Raw genomic sequence first — 18417 nt, forward strand, 5'->3', positions numbered from 1 at the left:
TTTATTCTAAGCCCGCCCACTTTCAAATACGGTCCAACTCAATGCGAAGGATTTGATTTGAATCCCCCTCGTAACTGTACACTGCTCAGATAAACAGGGAAAACCCTGAGTGTAGAAGCTGACGACGCTCCTTCTTTACTTCATTGGGACTACTCTTAAAGAAAGTAGCAGGCATCACACACAAACGCACGCACACACACACACACACACACACACAGAAAACACCAGGAAACACATCAGTCTCAGCTTGTTCCATTCTTTTAAACATTTCTTCGCTATGTTTAATGTCTATCTGTCAATCACGTTGAGTGATTGACGCTGTCGTGCTATCAACTTAACACACACACACACACAGACACACTCCTACAAACACATCGAGGTATATTTAAGAACAGCCCAGAAGTAAGGGGAGGAGAGAGATAGAGATGGAGAGAGAGATGCAGCCGCATAGAGGAGGGAGGGAAATGTATGGGAGTGAGAGATTAATTGAGAGAGATGAAAGATGGACATACAGGTAGAGGAGCAGATAGAGAGAGAGGTGTGTGTGTGTGAGAATGAGACCACTAAAGAGAGTGGTAAGCAGAGAGAGAGGCAGCTCCGGTGAAGGAGCGGGAGCATGCCGAGGGAGTCTCATAGCGAGAGAGAGAGCTATTGAAATGTGAACCTCTGATTAAGTTTGACATTTAAGATGACATATTTTGCATGCTGTTACCCAATTACAAATGAGACCTACACAGTCCATACGTGTGTGTGTGTGTGATTTGACTTGATCCGTGGCTGGAAGGAATTGGGCCCCCGCTACCCAACAGATGAAGAGGGTGTGTGTGTGTGTGTGTGTGTGCGTGTAAAAAAGACTTCTGGTATTGATTAGGGGCCGAGCAGGTAACTGAAAGCTTTTCGTCTTAAAATGGCAGGTGGACTGTGTCTCGCAGTGATTGTATGTTGTCCCCCCTCTCTCTCTCCCTCCTTCTGTTTCTGTCTCGACCCCCCCCCCCCCCCCCAAAGTCTCCCTTTAGCCCCCCTCCCCCGTATTGTTTCACCCTTGCCCCCATCAGTCGTGGAACCGAGCCCCACCGAGCACTCGTGGCCGGTTCCTATTATTATCCCGCCGCTCTAAACACGCTCGGTTTAAACGGCCTGACCCGCTTTGTCTGTGTGGGCAATAAAACAAGTCACGTGCGCGCTTCCATATTTCCTTCAGCTGCTTTCATTCACCGACATGTGACCTGAAGGTACAAGCCATTTCAGCGTGACTGCCATTTTGTGCATGAGTGGCCTTCCTGGAGCTGTTAATCTGTGACACTTTGATAGAAATAAATGGCTGCCGTGTGATACAGCACCGTCATGAAAGCTTTAACATTTGCAGCAATTACAACAGCAACATCAGCTGGTGTCTGCCAGGTCCCTCCGGGGAAAATCCTTTTTACGGACAGGAAGTGATGTGTTTCCGCTTTCTGGCAGCAACTTGGCAGCAGTTGGTGTTCATTTGTTGTAAAGAGACAATATTTGATCGTGGACAGCAAGCCACAGGCTGAGCGTACAACATGTGTACACACTTATGTCATATATTTATTTCATGAAAACTAATCCAAAGATATCATTTTTGTTCTGCCAAATCATTGGACTGTAGTGTAGACGGGACGTTTTTAGTTTCAGCCATGATTGACTGGTTGAGTCATTTCTTTACGCTTCCATTGAGCCGACTGTTGCAAATCTGAAAGTGAAAAGAAGTCTGTAAATGTCGCACACATGTGCTCTTTACAAATGCTCATCTTACAAGTTTTGAAATCGTAACTTGTGCTCATACATCCAACCCGTTTGTAGGGGATTGTATGGAGGAGGGAGTTAGTTTTAGTTTGTTACATTATTCGACAGGGACGGTGCATATTCATTTCTAAAATGATGCCAGAGTTATCCAGAAAGTCCCCAGGCAGGGGAAAAAAAACCGACGTTCAGAATAAAAGCGTTGTAAAATGCAATCAAGGATAAAAAGAGCGTGCGCCACATAGAAACAAGAGAGAGCGCTCTCATGGCACACATGGTCAAGTTGAAATATGTTTTTGCTGTCAAGTGGCTCCGGCATTGATCCGGCTAATGAACTAATAAAACATACTCGCTGTTGATGACTTCCTTTCTTCAAGTTCTCCAGCACCTTAAAAAAAGAACAGAAATTATAGGTCAAAATGGACCAGGATGCTCTCTGAGGGCTGCACAACCACAGCGGCTCTTCAGTGACGTTAGGGTGAACCAGCTTGGACGCCTGACCTGATGCACACCTCCATCTTCAAGTTTTGGTCAAATTAGACCCAAAATGTGCATCCATTTGTTGATAAGACTCTGCAGTAACTTTGAAGATGGAGAAGAGAGGTTGTCTATGAAATGTCCGGTAGCGAGATTTTAAACAGCATACTGTGTCCGTTTGCACAACTTGAACTCACTTTAGAGATTAAGAGATGTTTTATAGATGTTCTGACAGTCATCCACCTTTTGGGGACGCTTATTAGTATGTGGAGCTCGTCTGCGCTTTGCCTCCTGCCTTCTTCCTTCTTCCTCTCCTCCTGAACTCCCTTTCTTTGCTCCCTCTTCTGTCTATTTGTTTCCCCAGACAATCTCTCTTTTCCCGTCTCTTTCCTGTCTCCTTACCTTCTTTTTCCCTCTTCTCCTCCTTCCGCTGTTAAACATACACTCCTCCTCACTGTACCCTCACTTCTCCATTCACCATTCACGTCTTTTCACAACCCAACAATGAATCGGAGGAAGAGAGATGGCAGCACCAGGACGGATGAAATAAAGCGACACAAGACCTGAGACAACAATACCAAGAGGCAGATTGAGAAACAGAAAGAAAAGCTTGACAGAGATCTCTCTGTAAGGCCTTGCCTCGAGCATTATTTCCTCATATGTTGCCCATTAATCCTTTTGTTTGTGGAAGATGGAGATGCCAATTACAGCTGACTCACGGGGAGGAGCAGAACTGTCTGAAGGCAGCAGTGGTGTGTGTGTGTGTGTGTGTGTGTGTGTGTGTGTGTGTGTGTGTGTGTGTGTGTGTGTGTGTGTGTGTGTGTGTGTGTGTGTGTGTGTGTGTGTGTGTGTGTGTGTGTGTGTGTGTGTGTGTGTGTGTGTGTGTGTGTGTGTGTATATGTGTGTGTGTGTATGTGTATATATGTGTGTGTATGTATATATATATGTGTGTGTATGTATATATATATGTGTGTGTATATATATGTGTGTGTATATATGTATATATATGTGTGTGTATGTATATATGTATATGTGTATATGTATGTATATATATATATATATATATATATATATATATACATCTTTTTTATTTTTTTATTTACTTTAAAGTGATGAATTTGTGAACGACGGATGAACTGATAATGACGTTTTTTACCCGGCTGATGGTAGTAAATAACTTGTTGTCAAAGCTTGTCACCAGGATGATTTTCAGTGATAAAATTCAACAAACTAAACTAAACTAAATATCAAAAAAACTTCATTTCTGACACAATCAAATGGCTCCAGCATGGTTCCCCTCACCTCGTCCTGATTGCTGATATACACACACCACGTAAACATACCTCACCCCACCCCGGACATCCTTCAACGGATGTCTTGGGGCGATTATTGCCAATTTCAGATACAAGCCTCACTTGCGTCGGGGCTAATTGTAGTTGATGGAAATGATTAACTGTCACAGTCATCCTCTCTGTGGCATTGAGGCCATTGTGGTGTATCGGGGCTAATTGTAGCTAGTAGCAGTCGTTGTTATGTGGTATGTTGTGGTGGGTTGCACCTAATTGTAGTTGATAGTAATGGTTCCAGTCTGTGCATACAGCCTGAAGCAGACAAAGGCTGTACTGCGACACACACACACACACACACACGCACACACACGATATGGTGTACCAGCTTTGCAACACACACCTCTTCTTCTTTCCCACAGGCTGGATTCATGCAAGTAAAGTGCGGCAGAAGTATGCAAATGAACATGGCATGCCAGTGTGAATGAATGATTGATGACAATATCACTCTTACTAATTCCCATTCCATCCCCGTCACCAAAATCCTTCCTAATTTTCTCCTTATTGCTTTGATCAACTTTTGAAGTCACCACTGAAATCATTCGGGGCAGATGGAAACACAGTTAGGTCAGTCGGTGCTTCTTACAGTAGGTCGGGATTTCAGCTTCATTGCTTTACCGCAACGATCTGTAGTTTTCCTGTGTGTGTGTGTGTGTGTGTGTGTGTGTGTGAGTGAATGATGAATTCTGACTGGGTGTGGTGAACATCAGATGAGATTTTCCTCTGCTCCCGACACACACACACACACACACACACACACACACACACACACACACACACACACACACACACACACACACACACACACACACACACACACACACACACACACACACACACACACAGTGAGTGCCAGGGCTGGTCTAGGCGTGGGCCCTTTCAGACATAAATTGCTTTATTTTAATAGTTGTACGGTGGAGAAAGAGGGAAAGAAGAAATGGTAAAATACTAGACAGGCCATTGAAAGAGAGAAAATTGGATTCAACCAAGAAAGCTGCCCTCCCTCTGTCATTTCTCTACTTCTTTTCTGTGTTTGTGTGTTTTTTCTTTTCTCTTCCTAATCCACCAGATGACATTACAGGGCTGTTAAAATATGGTCCCTTTTAATTTGTTTATGTTCATCTACATGTGTGTTTGTGGTCACGTGATTATCTGTTTTCAACTACATTCCCTTGTGCTGGTCTTTCTTTAGAATTGTGTGTGTGTGTGTGTGTGTGTGTGTGTGTGTGTGTGAGAGAGACAGTGTGCTGATACTCTCGTGCCTTAACTGTTTGCAGTTCTCTATCAGTAAATAACAACCAGTGTTTATCTCTCACGCTAACAGAGTTAGTCACAGGGTCGCACGCATGCTATCTTGCTTCCAATCCACACGCATCATCCAAAAGGCATTTCACACACACACACACACACACACACACACACACACACACACACGGCGTATGTCCTCCTCACATTGCATTGATCGAAAAGTGATCAGCTGTTGGCGTCTATCAGGAGTCTTTTTGCTTTGACTGTGTTTACTACCCCTCACACATACAAACACAGCGTATGGGTCAATGGGTTGACTGTGTTTACAACTGAATATGAACTGAACCACCACAAATAAACACGCTCCCGCACACACACACACACACACACACACACACACACACACACACACGCTCGGAAAACACATCTCTCTGTCATGACTGTTGTGAACAGAGCGACCACAATTGTTCTCTTTTCAAACAAAAGAAACATTATGGTTTAACGTAAAACACATGGCTGGTTATTTGATGGCTTTGTATAGTGATTATAAGGGAGGGAGGGGAGGGGGGGGAGGGATGGTGGGGGAAGAAAGAGGGAGGGGCAGGGCAGGAACTGAAAGAAAGATTTTAATGATGGAATTACTCCAGTTATTAGTAATTATTCTTGCATCTGAAAGAGGGCAGTAGAGAATTTTTTTTTAAATGACGGAAATGCTTTGAGAAGTGCTTTTTTTTGAGAAGATATTTTGATTCTAACGATGGTGAGAGGTTGATGAAGATAAAAGGGGGTTTAACTTAAATGGGATCTGAAAAGGGAAAGAAAAGCAGAGAATAAAGAAAGAACAGATAGAGACAGAGCAGGAAAGACCGGGAGAGATGAGAAAAGGGAGAATGTTGGGGGCCAAGAAAGAAAGTGAAATGTGTAGAGCTAGAGGGGATGAATTGCAGTCTGCCGCCTCCCTCATCCATCTCTCTGATACGGGCAGTGTGGTTTTGATGTGGTTGTCTGTTGGCCATTCTCTCCGTCCCTCTCTCTCCTCTCTCTGTCTCCCCCATTTCTGCCTCGCCCTCTCTGTCTCTCTCTCTCTCTCTCTCTCTACCACCCCTCCCTCTCAGTCTCTCTGATATGGTTTGGGTTTTGATGTGGTCCATGCGTTGGAAGATTCTCACGGATGGTTTCCATAACGATAAAAAGGATTCCCTCCCTGGTTTAAGAGGGTGGGAGAGGAAAAAAGAAAGGGAAAAAAGTTTCACTTAAGGATGCAACAAACATCCCAACACACACACACACACACACACACACACACACACACACACACACACACACACACACACACACACCCCTGAAAACGCTCTCACAGCTGAGATGTTTCTGATTTGCTGGGGCTGTTTTTCTTTGACGAGGTCTGCGGTTTAGGATCGTCACAGATTTCGGCGTTGAAAGACGTTTGTAAATTGAATCAAAGCTTTTCTGTACACATACATCATTGTCAGAAAATGGTATATGTGTGTTCGTGTGTGTGCATGCGATCATCAGGATACTATTTGAGCCCTGGAGACACCTTGTATCTCTTAGCGTCTTGATTTCAAGGGATAATGAGAATCTGCTTGATATTCTCGACTCCCAGTTCTTTCAAACATGCATGAACAACATATAGTGAGTACATGCTTTAGTTATTGTCAACATATCGATGAACAATGAAACTAAAAATAACTTTTTCTGTCACTCTCTCCCTCTTGTCTCTTTCCAATTCTCAGAGATGGTGAGGAAGAAGAATCCCCCTATCCGGAGTGTGGGAGGCGAGGAGGAGGAGGAAGAAGAAGAGGGGAGGAGGCCAGCGGGAGAAGAGGAAGAGGAGGGAGAGGAGGAGGGGAGAGTGGGAGCAGAGGCCGAGCGAATAAACCGACCCTCTGAACCGGAGTCCTCCGACCGGATCAGGGGAGATGGGGAGGAGGAGGAGGAGGAGGAGGATGAGGAGGAGGAGGGAGAGAGCGAGTGCGTATCCTCATCTGTCTCCCCCTCGTCCGTTGGTGAGCGCTACAGCAACGAGGAGAGACGGGGCGGGAGGGGGAGAGGGGGGCGAGCCAGCCAAGGGGGTGCGGCGTTGACTGACAGACTCGAGAGCCAGTCGGAGGCCGAGGACGGGGAGAAGGGGTCAGAGGAAGGAGAGAGGAGGGAGCGGGGCAGAGGGGAGGCAGGTCACCTCTCTGCTCCCCACCTCCTCCCCCGACAGGAAGGAGGGGAGGAGTCGGCGACCGACACCCCTCCGCTCTCCTCCAGCCCCTCTCCCAAACTCCAGGACTTCAAGTGCAACGTGTGCGGCTACGGTTACTACGGCAACGACCCCGCCGACCTGGTGAAGCACTTTAGGAAGTATCACCTGGGTCTGCACAACCGCACGCGGCAGGACGCCGCCCTCGACACGCACATCCTGGCCCTCCACAACATGGCTCCCCAAAACACACCTCTAGGTAACTCCAGCTCTCGGCTCAACGTGGTCCACTTGTTGTGTAACAGACAACATGGACCCAGAGCGTCACAACTACAGGCACTTTAAAAAAAAGATTCTGTAAAGGTTGTTCAGTTGTGCAGTACACTCCGGGTCGACCAGTTTCTTGCAACAACAACTTGTTTGATTGTTGATCCAAACAAACAACCTTCTTCCCAGAAGTCAGACGTGTCCTCGGATCGTTGTGCCTCGGGCTGTCTGACCTCCTCTTTTGTTTATCTGCTTGTAAAAATCTGACCCCTTCTTGTGTTTCTGCTCCCAAGATGTACAGGCGGGACCGGGGCAGAGGAACCAAGCCAAAGAGTCAGGGAAGACTAGACCAGATATGCACATTCAGCAGCACAGGACCGTTATGATGAACGGCACATATGACGTACAGGTAAGCACTTGACGCAGTTAAGAATTACAGATAAACAGATTCAATGCATACAGTACATGATGATGCGTATTTCACTTTAAAAGAAATGGGCCACAGAACCCACAAAGAAGCAGTAATAATTTATAAAGTTAGTTAATAAGTTGAGAAAGAAAAAACACACGCAATAGAACATAGAAGCAACAAATAAACCAAAGCAACACAATGGTTCGTTTGGTGTGACAGCATTGAGTAAATCGGGTGAAACGAAGGCTTACCGGTTGAGTAAAGCTTTGGTTTGTAGCGTCCTGTTGTTACCTCCTCGGTCCAATCAAAAGCCTGCATTGTTGGAGCCGATGGCCCGTAGTAACAGTCAGTTTGACAATCCTTCTCCCTGTCATGAGAAAGACCTCAACCTGACGGAAGTCGTCCACTTGGTGCACATGCTGTCGCCTCATTTTGTTTTTATCTATCGTCGTTCTTCTGCAGGTTGACCGTGTTCTCAGACCTGTAGAACCTCTTCCTGTCAGCATTATGCTGCAAACACAACTTTACGTGGTCATTGGAGTTCACGGACCAAGAAAGACTAAATGACATCAACGAATGTCAAAGATAATGAGGCGACGAGCTTTGAAACAGTTTCAAGGAGTTCATTGGAGATCTTCAGTTAGATGCAATGCGGAACCACTAATGCATCTGTTTTACATCTTTGCATCTGCTTGCCATAAATACAAACACAGGGCGTTCATTTTTGTTCGAGAAACTTCTGAAAATACAATCTTTCAGTCGCGTTTATTTCAAAGTTATTATTACACAGATGGTACTTCAATTACTTCAACATTTGCAATCATATTCTTCATATTTTTTTCACATTTGGGAACACTGATTAGGCGCTAACACCACCCGGATAGAAGTAATATTACCAGCATTTTATGGAAAAACTAAATCAGTGTCAACTTAATTTTTGCTTAACAACTTGCAAACATGAATATCACTTCCAAACTCTGCTCGGAAACATTGATTCAGTTAACGTTTCACGATAAATATTACTTGTTATAAATCTAGGCCCATAACTGAGCTGAGTAATTTATTGGGTCGAACAAACTGCAACTGATTTGTAACATACGGTGTGTGTGTGTGTGTGATTTGGACAGTGAGGCATTGTGGGGGCATGTTGTAAAATTTAACAGACTCACAGATGGAAAGACAGGCACAGAAAAATAGTGCACCTGGCAGACTCGCATGTTTGCTCACGCACACACAAAGACATTCACACAGTCTGCTTCATATATCACGTTCAGCCGTTGCCTATATGCCCGTACAGGTTCACAGCATGCATCCTAGTGTTGTAAATGATGGCTAATAAATCAATATTCTGTGCTAATCCCTCATATTCAGCACTCCATTTGCAAAAAAAACAAAAAAAAAAGAGCAAAGTCCAGTATCTGATGGGAGCTACTTTGCAGGCTAAAGATGGGAATTTAGCACAGCTTCAGGTGCAATTCATAATTCCTTCAAGATAAGCGGCATCCATGCACTGAACGATGATTGAATTTTCCCTGAATTACCGTAATTATACTCCATCGCGCCACATTAAAAAGTCAGACGTAATTTGCACCTGCAGTCTGGTCAACAGATTAGACGATCAATTTGGGTTCTTCGATGATTTGGTTTTATTTAAGGGGTACGAATCAGTGGAATCAACAGCTGTGGACTTTGGTGAGTACAAAAACCTGCCAAGTCTCTGCTTAACATTGCACACAGTGTCATTACAGTCGACATTAAAGCCTCTCACACAATTATTTACATGGCAGCTGTATTTGCTATAAAAATGGGCATTTCTCAGCATGCACACATTATTTATTGCCTCATGTAAACTCATGCAGATCTTACTGTAGCTTTGACATTCACATTCACAACCATAAGGCTGTTTGTAAACACATTTATTGGAATATATGCACATATGCTTCAATGACTGAGTATTTATCATCTGTTTTTTTTGTAAGGCAGCAGAATGGGCAGTTTTAAATGAACTTTCAAGTGAGAAGGAGACATTGAAAGGCTCTCATGTTGCAGGAACATGAATCCACATAAAACAATTTCGACCTCATCAACTTTAATGAATACGTTTACTTACAGAGTTGACATTTCAAGTTTGATGAAAGCTGCAATATGTTTTGTCCATATCTCGATATTGTCGAGAATATATCACACTGATTAGTGTTTTTAGTAGTTTGACAGGTTATCACTTCCCTCAAAAGTCCTGTCTATCAAAAGTCAATATGCCAATTAACAAATTATTTTCCAAATAACTACATTGATACACATTGACCATAAATACTGAGGTTCAGTGTGCACATTCATTTTAAGTTTCTAAATTAGGTTTTTTAAGAGCATAAATTGTAATTTCTACATTTTATCATTTCAAATCAGTTTTATTTTTGTTGTTTTTATTTTTTTGAAGTATTAAATTTCAACATTTCAAGAGGAAATATTAATGATTTTAATGTAACGCAACATTGCACTATTTATTTATTTATTTTTTGTCAAAGAAAGTGATCTAATGCGGTTATAAAAAAACAAAACATTCCGTCCTTTTGTAAAATACATTGCTCTAAACTTAGCTGTTTCTGTCAAAGCTGAGTTTTTGGATGACTTACAGGTGACCCGTCCCCTGAGTTTCCCCTGAACACGTGTCTTGCGTTCTCATTGGCTGTCGCTCCCCGACAGGTCAGGTGTTCAGCCTGCTCGGCGATGCATCGTCGATCCTCTCGGCCTGCGCCTTTTAACAGCGAGCGCCGAGCCGACTCATCTGAGGGAAGCTCCAAAAACTATCTGCGAGTAGAAAACCGGGGCTAAAGACGTGTAGTGTGAACTAATGTAGCCACCTCAGAGGGCCACGCGGATCTCATGGGTTGTAATTGTAATTTTATTAATTGTAATTTATCTGCACTTCAACCCGCTCCAGTTATTGGCAACAATTGGGTCAAGGTTCAGGACTGGTGAGTGAACAGTAGGGTTTTTGTTTGAGGGTTCAAACAAGATGATTTAATAAGTGTGTGTGTGTGTGTGTGTGTGTGTGTGTGTGTGTGTGTGTGTGTGTGTGTGTGTGTGTGTGTGTGTGTGTGTGTGTGTGTGTGTGTGTGTGTGTGTGTGTGTGTGTGTGTGTGTGTGTGTGTGTGTGTGTGTGTGTGTGTGTGTGTGTGTGTGTGTGTGTGTGTGTGAGGAGTTTCATTTCAGCCAGGAGTTTGTAATGGCCATAAGTCACGTAATGGACACACACGCACACACACAGTCAGAAATAGAAAATCCAGTGGGTTTAAGTCGTCATTATGGAGAAAAAGTGAAAGTGTAGAAAAAGAAAAAACCGAATGAAAGGGGTCTCTATTCTCTCCATCCCTCCTCGCTCGCTTTTTCTCTCTCCCGCCCACGTTTGGAAAATTCCATGTTGTCATTTGCTGAGGCGAGATGCCCTGTCAACCAATGACATTGCGGGAAGAAAGACTCTGGGAGGATGGAAGAAGGAAAGAGCGAGAGAGAGAGAGATGGAGGAGGAAAGGGGAGAAGGGAGTGGAAGAGACAGCGAGGAAGGCTTTGAAACCAGTAGTTATATTCAACTGTTAGGCAGTGTAATGAAACAGCTGTCAGACACATTTCACTTTCTTTTTCTAGCTCTGTTCTCCAGTTGTCTCTCTCATCATTTGTCTTTCCCTCACCTTCAACTCGGCTCTGCCTTCTTTCTTTGCTCACTCTTTCTTACTCAAATTCCCTTTTTCTTTTTTCTTTCTCTCACTTCTCAATTTGCTTTTCATCCATTTCTCGTCTAGTTCTTCTCCACCGCTCTACTCCTCAACTTGCACACTTTCCGCTCGGCTTGTCCCACTCGTCCTCAGCCTCTCCTCTCTCTATTTCCCTCTCATGTTCCTCTTTGTGTCTCTCTGCCTATTCCGCTTGCCACGATGACTTGATGTTTGGCTCGTCTCTAATTGCCTGGGCAGGGTCTGTGGGACGTGATGATTGGATAATTGCTTTTGTGAGATCACACACGCTAATGGCTCTCATTTAGCCTTCCGAAGTAATTCTCTTGCACAAAGCTGAAATGTACCATCTCACATTTTTATATTACTTCTCGCACTCTTTTTATGTAGGATGTATAAATGTTTTGCTCAGGCAATGGCTGTTTGTTATTATCATCGTAATTGTCCTTGACACTCAAAGAGACCGTAAGAGGTTTATTGACCGAGATTTAATTGCAAAAAAAGGAAAACAAAGCAATTTTCACAGTGTTATTCTCCCAAAAGTACAACATTATGACTTAGATGCAAGAATTAGTTAATCAATAGAAGATTTATTGTGAGTTTGCAACCATTTTCAAGAGTTAAAGATACATAAAAATGTCTCCAATAATTTGATAATTATGATTGAAATGAATAGTCATTTTCTCTGTAAAGATCCAGCTAAATGCCCTTCTATGAAGAAGATGATGAAACCATATGCTCACTAAAAATGCAGCTTTTCGTTCTTGCCAAAACCTCCATTACAAGGCTGCCAGCAGTCAGCACCAAACCACAGGTCCATAAAGAGATAAATCCATATTGTGCAGTAAGTCTAATGTATGTCAGTGTAAGACCTGCCAGGTTGCCTGCTCACCAATACAACAATATAACAAGCAGCACAGTATAATCTCCCACAGTCAAGGAGCTAAGCTAATAAAAAGCAGACGAGTGTCGGGTTGCTCGCTCGGCAATACAAAATCTTGGTCTCGTTGCACACCGCAGCAGAGCCTGATAGATATGTTATTGGTCAGTCCACTTTATGAATTATTCTTGCTGCTCTTTTATTTCATGCGAACAATGGGTTGACGGCATTCATTTACGTGTTGCCCCACACTTCCACACAGCCGCTAGAACGGCAAAATATGCAAACGGTACATAATCCTCATTGCCTTGTAACCGAACTTTACCAAACATACTTTACTTTGTTCAAAACACAAATCATCTCGGACGCTTTTGTTTTCACATGCTCTAATTGAGATGTCCGTTTGTCATCCATTATCACACCCACATATCTACGTTCAGACACTCTTTGATGAATGTATTCCTTGGTGGTTGTCGAGTCAAGTTTCTTTGCCTTCACGAACGATCTTTCAAGTTTGAACCGTATGTATATGTATGATATTCAGGGATTGATTTTTAATCCTGTTGTGACTGAATTCTCTTCGTATTTTTCTGCTTGTCAACAGGTGACGCTGGGTGGCACGCTAATTGGGATTGGCCGGAAGACCTCTGATTGCCAGGGGAATACCAAGTACTTTCGCTGCAAATTCTGCAACTTCACCTACATGGGCAGTAATTCCCTAGAACTCGAACAACACTTCATGTCCTCGCATCCAAATAAAGTCAAAAGTCCGCCAACCACACCCCTGCTGGCCACCAATAACCTGGCAATGCAGGGCAAGGGGGGGAGTCAAATCCTAGACGGGGCGGAGAGAGTCGCGGTGAGAGCGGAAGACGACTCTTTGGTCGGGTACTCCATCCCAGTCAGGGCGTCTCCGGACCCGTCAAGCTGGACGGGGGAGGCCGGCCGAGATGCCGTGCAGACGTATTATTGGTGTAAATTCTGTAGCTGGAGCTGTGAGTGGTCGGGGGGCTCGGCAAAGCTTTTAGAGCACTATGAACAAAGACATAGAATGACCACGGGAGGCACTATGAGCCCCAGCAACTCTACTCCCGGGGGGATGGACAGAGAGAGGGAGAGAGGAGGGAGACGAGAGGGTGGCGAGAGAGGCCACATGTCGTCCAAAAGCAGAAAATCAGATCTATCATCCAACCCATCCAGCACCAGCCAAGGTAAGGGAATAAGAGCAAGTATAGGGAAATGTGGTTCTGAATTTCTTTACATGTTTTTTTTTTAGTTGTGCAGCCACAAGATCAAGAGTAGCAACTTTAAATAGCAGTCTAATGATTTTTACTTCCTCTATGATCCTCCTCCTAGAGCTGCTGACTTTTACTTATCTGCTGGTACAAATACTTCAATACTGCTTGACCCCTGCTTTGTTATCAACTCTGGTGCTTGGTACTACCACACCATTCCTGTGTTATTGAACAGGCCCTGTGCTCTTTGTTTTCTGCTCCTAGGAGACGCCAACAGCAGTGATTCAGAAGCAGTCGTGACCAGCTACAACTGTCAGTTGTGTGATTTCCGATACTCGATGGCCCACAGTGCAGACGTGATCGTAGTGGCACCTTTACTCCTGCACTACCAGCACAACCACTCCATCCACAGATGCTGCATTCAGCACTGCATGTATTGTCCACAGGGCCTCTGTCAGCCGCACAAGCACCTGGGGGAGGTGAGATTAATGCAATATTCAAATGTTTATTTGCTCTGTGTATTAGTGTTTGCTTGGCAATTAGAAGGAGAATTGTGCTGTTTTGCGAGCCCAAATAAATACAAATGTAATATATGAACAAGTGTAAAGTTAATTGTTCCAATTTTCCAGCCTAGTTAAAATTCCCTCGCTTCCCCGAATCTGCCCACGCACACCCCCACCCTCCTTTGTGCCAGCTGCCAAACGGCGCCGTTGCAGCTGTTAAAAATGCAAAAAGAAGGATGGTTAACAGCCAAAATTGGGGTTGGCATCCTTCAGTTAATGAGCCGCATTCATCCGGGTCTCACCTGCACAGACACAAAAACACAATCGCATCACAACAGAAGAAAACTAATTCTTGAAGTCTAAATACGCCTCAGGTGTGCACAGTAATGACTCAGGCGTGCAGAGATCCACGCTGCTCTTCACTGAGCTCTGTCTGACTCTTCCACACCAGGTGTCTCACCCGTTTGCGTGTCGGAAGTCCACCTGCCCGAAATGCTGTTCCAAGTTCCCTTCGTCCACCAAGCAGCAGCAGCAGCAGCAGGACGCCGTCGGATCGAAACCCGCCACCGCCACCTCGCCCGGCATGACCCCTCCCAATCCTAGATGTGACCCCGGTGTGATTTCGGGATCAACTTTTAACGCCTGTAACCCTGTCCATCCCGTCGTCACACAAGGTATTCAAAGTTATACCTCATCTGTTGTATTTTTGTCAGAATATATATCTTTTTTTCATGTCAATAGATTCAACATGATCCTTTTTGTTGTCTGATCCCAGGCGTCACCCACTTGTGTGACCAGTGTGCGTTCGCCACCACCGACATCGACGTGTTGCTCCAGCACTACGAAAGCTGCCACTCCCTGATTAACCTGAAGGGGCCACCGCCACATGTCAAGGCTGAGGAAGAGGCTGGGGGAGACAAGGAACGGGGGAGAGGAGGAGGAGAGAGGGAGTACTCTTGTACAAAGTGTCACTTCATCACGGAAGTGGAAGAAGAGATTTTTAGACACTACAGGTAAGAGAGAGAGAGAGAGATTATAGAACATTGATTAAATACTATGAATTGTTATGATGAGATTATGTGTGATTCCACGGGATGGTGTTGTTTTTTTCTCAGGGTTGACTCTTTGACAGGGTATAAAAACACTTAAAAGCACGTAGGAAGTCTGCTTTTTAGTCCACACAAGTAAAAAAAAGTCACAAGTAATATGGGAACATGATGTTAATGTGTTAAAAAAACAAACATCGAGTTTGCCACCTTTTCTAAAACTGGTGACTGATTGAAAGCTAAGTCAGGGAGATGATACAGTATTGCTTGGTGCTGGGATTCAAGCACCTGTCATTGTCTCTTTTTTTACACCTGCTTACCCAGAACATGTTGACTGAGCACACTCATTTTCAGCAACACGCCATTTAAAAAAAAAAAGAATCACAAACCTGAGATGCTCACAGACACCATTTAGACATCCACACCTGGAAGCAACTCACACTTCATTTGATATTCACAGATTTGTCATCTTTTAGCATCACATACACCATACAGTGATGAGCTACACTTAAACTATTTAAATTCCGTGGCTCTACACTTGTAGTATTTCAGTCTCTCGAACTTATCGCTCATTTTGCCCGTTTCAGTCTGAGGTGTGTGACATTGCCTACAGTCAGGGAGAGAAATCGTGTGTCGCTCAAATACTGGCAGGTTGAAACTGATCGGGAGATGAAAGTGTGGTCTTTTACTACAATATCAGCACCAGGTCCCGTTACCCGCTGGGTTACCACGGGCTTCATCTAATCTTGGAATCAACTCTTAGACATGAAGCTGTGAGAATCTGGTTTTCTTCCCCTGGAAAGGATTTAAACAAGTGGCCTTCAATCACTGTCTTTTCAAGCTACCGCTGTCCTGTGACTCTACTCTGCTTTCAGTACACTTTGTATCCACTTCAAGTACGTGGGCCTGTAAAGCAGTGCTTTACTCGCTTGAGGAAACGCGTTTTAAATATTACGCTTTTAGCAAAGATGCATATCTTTGGGAAGTAGTGAGCATCCCACTGGATAAATGAGACTTTGATTATACTGCACAGGTTGTATGCGAGTTTGCCGACAGATGTTTTGATCGACTTTTGCTGTTGTTAAACGCAGCCCCTCATTTACTTCAATTCATTGAGACTTCTCTCCATCTGTTGATTCTGCGTTCTGGTGCAAAACGAAATGTTCTTCAAGAATTCAAGCTCAGTAGTTGATAGACTAATGGTCATTCTGCAGGTGGAGTATTCCTTTAATGGCGGACTTAAGATGGACAGTTAAGAAAGAAAAAAAAGATCACTGCAGGAGAACCAAAACATTTTTTTATTACTTGGCCTCCAGCAAAGATTAGAAGCAGGCAACGAATGTCAGATTTTTTGTTTCATTCTCAAAAATTTGTACTTTTCAGTTTTCCCCAACTGATGCAATTAGATTTCATGCAGCTCCCTCTGGAGCCACAAAAGGCTTTATCCAACTTGTTTTACATATGCAGTAGTACTCGCCGTGACTCGTAAACAGACTTTGATCTGTGAAATCTGTGGTTATGCTCCATTTCAGAATACTACCAGCATTTTGTTTTACTGACTCCCCTTCCAAAGAGGATCAACCTGTCTTTTTCCTCTTTTCTTTGTTTTCAGAGGATACTAAACAGTAAAATGTTGTTGTTTTGCTCGCACATGCTAATGTCTGTGTACTGTATGTGTATACTGTACCTGCTAAATAAGACTAGCTCGGTTTCACAGACCTTTAAGAGCCTGGGGGGGGGGGGGGGGGGGGTCAGACAAGACTCCACAGACAATTTGCTGCCTACAGAAACACGCAGACACATTTTCGGGGACGTAGCTGTGTCTATCATTTGCTTAGTTAGGGCGGGAGAGAGAGAGAGAGAGAGAGAGAGAGGGAGAGGGAGGGAGAGAGGGAGAGAGAGAGAGAGAGAGAGGGAGAGGGAGAGAGAGAGAGGGGGAAAGTTGTGGCGGGACACCGTTTGAGAGAGAACTGATGATTGTGTGAAATATCTTTGTGTATGCAAGTATTGATCTAGATTACAGGTCTGGATTGCTTCTTGATATATGCTCACAAAAAAAGTCACGTAAACATGTTTTCTTGCACACACACACACATGCGCACAATTACCTTCTGGCAGAGCCATCTCAGTAGCTTTTTGAAAAGAATCGATGCAAGATTTAAAAGTTTGATTCATTTCAGGGCAGAGAAAGAGAAGGAGATGGAGAGAGGAGGGAAAGGAAAGCAAAAAAGAAAGACAAGCGATTGGAGGAAAAGGGGAGAAAGTGGAGAGAAGGTGACAAAGCTAGAGGGAGAATGACAGCGTGGAGGTGATTTAACAGTCCACTCACGTAAATAACTAAATCTAAGCTCTGAGCTCAAATCAAATACAACTGAAATAAAGCCAGAAAGCTTCACACCGCTGCTAAAATCCACCAAACCTTAAAGGGCAAGTTTTTGAAAAGCAAAATGCAGGATTTAATGACCGGTTGCTCAGGACAAAGGACCGCGGTGTTTGCTGGAGAAAAAGTTACCGACTAATCAATCTTCCTTCCAACTTCTACACCCAAACAGCCTCGCTGAGCTTCTGACTGTTCAAGAATAACTTGAATACCATGTGTCCGCGTTCTTACTTCTCATCATTCGTTGAATGTTAGACAGATGTAGCTGTTGTAATTATTCGGGCTCAACCTGGAGTGGATCAGTACGAACTTCATTTAGGCCACTGTGTCTTTGTTCAGCATCTGGAGACGTTTAAGTGCACTTGGTGCAAGGTGCCCTTTAGTCACACAATAATTGTCACAAATTTCGACAAATACCTAGACTAGTTTGATGTGATCAAGATGCTGTTTAAAGCCCTGTTGTTATACATGTATTTATAATGGCTTACACATAATAAAGGTAGTGTATGTGTGCTATGAAGGTATACATTCAAGTTTTGTTTTAGTTTTTCCTGCATCCTGTTTTCAGGAAGAATCCAAAGCTCGGGAGCGGCTCGAACAGATAAATGACAATTTGAGAGAGTTTCGATGTTTGCAATGAAATCGTTGTCGTGATTAGATTCCACCGTTACGAAGCACCGGCCATTGCAGTGTGGCAGTGTTGAGAAGTCACGGGTGAGAGAAACTCCAGCGGGAAAACAGCAGCGTCGAGCAAATTGCTGCTTTTGGATGAGATGCGAGTGAAATAAGTGGAAAAACGGTTCATCCTACTTTGAGTCGAAGTTGCACACTTGACTTATTTGCCAAATAAATGGTCCAAATCAACTCCTACCTCTCATGCATGCCAAGTCTAAATAACTGAACTGTTTTTTTCTGT

The 18417-nt window shown here is 43.9% G+C and overlaps 1 protein-coding gene across 1 annotated transcript in view; it reads left to right on the top strand.

Annotated features, from left to right (window-relative positions):
• Nucleotides 1-6594: 6594 nt before the first annotated feature.
• Nucleotides 6595-18417, top strand: part of trps1 (trichorhinophalangeal syndrome I) — a gene marked incomplete at its 5' end in the record, with an annotated part of 55064 nt that continues 43241 nt past the window's right edge. Inside the window, 6 exons of the mRNA XM_079288287.1 lie at nucleotides 6595-7306; nucleotides 7608-7723; nucleotides 12942-13548; nucleotides 13837-14051; nucleotides 14527-14749; nucleotides 14851-15088. Coding sequence (XP_079144413.1) covers nucleotides 6595-7306; nucleotides 7608-7723; nucleotides 12942-13548; nucleotides 13837-14051; nucleotides 14527-14749; nucleotides 14851-15088 — 2111 coding nt within the window. The remainder of the gene's footprint in view (nucleotides 7307-7607; nucleotides 7724-12941; nucleotides 13549-13836; nucleotides 14052-14526; nucleotides 14750-14850; nucleotides 15089-18417) is intronic.

The sequence above is a fragment of the Melanostigma gelatinosum genome (assembly GCF_949748355.1).
Source record: "Melanostigma gelatinosum genome assembly, chromosome: 17".
In the NCBI taxonomy this organism is placed as follows: domain Eukaryota; kingdom Metazoa; phylum Chordata; class Actinopteri; order Perciformes; family Zoarcidae; genus Melanostigma; species Melanostigma gelatinosum.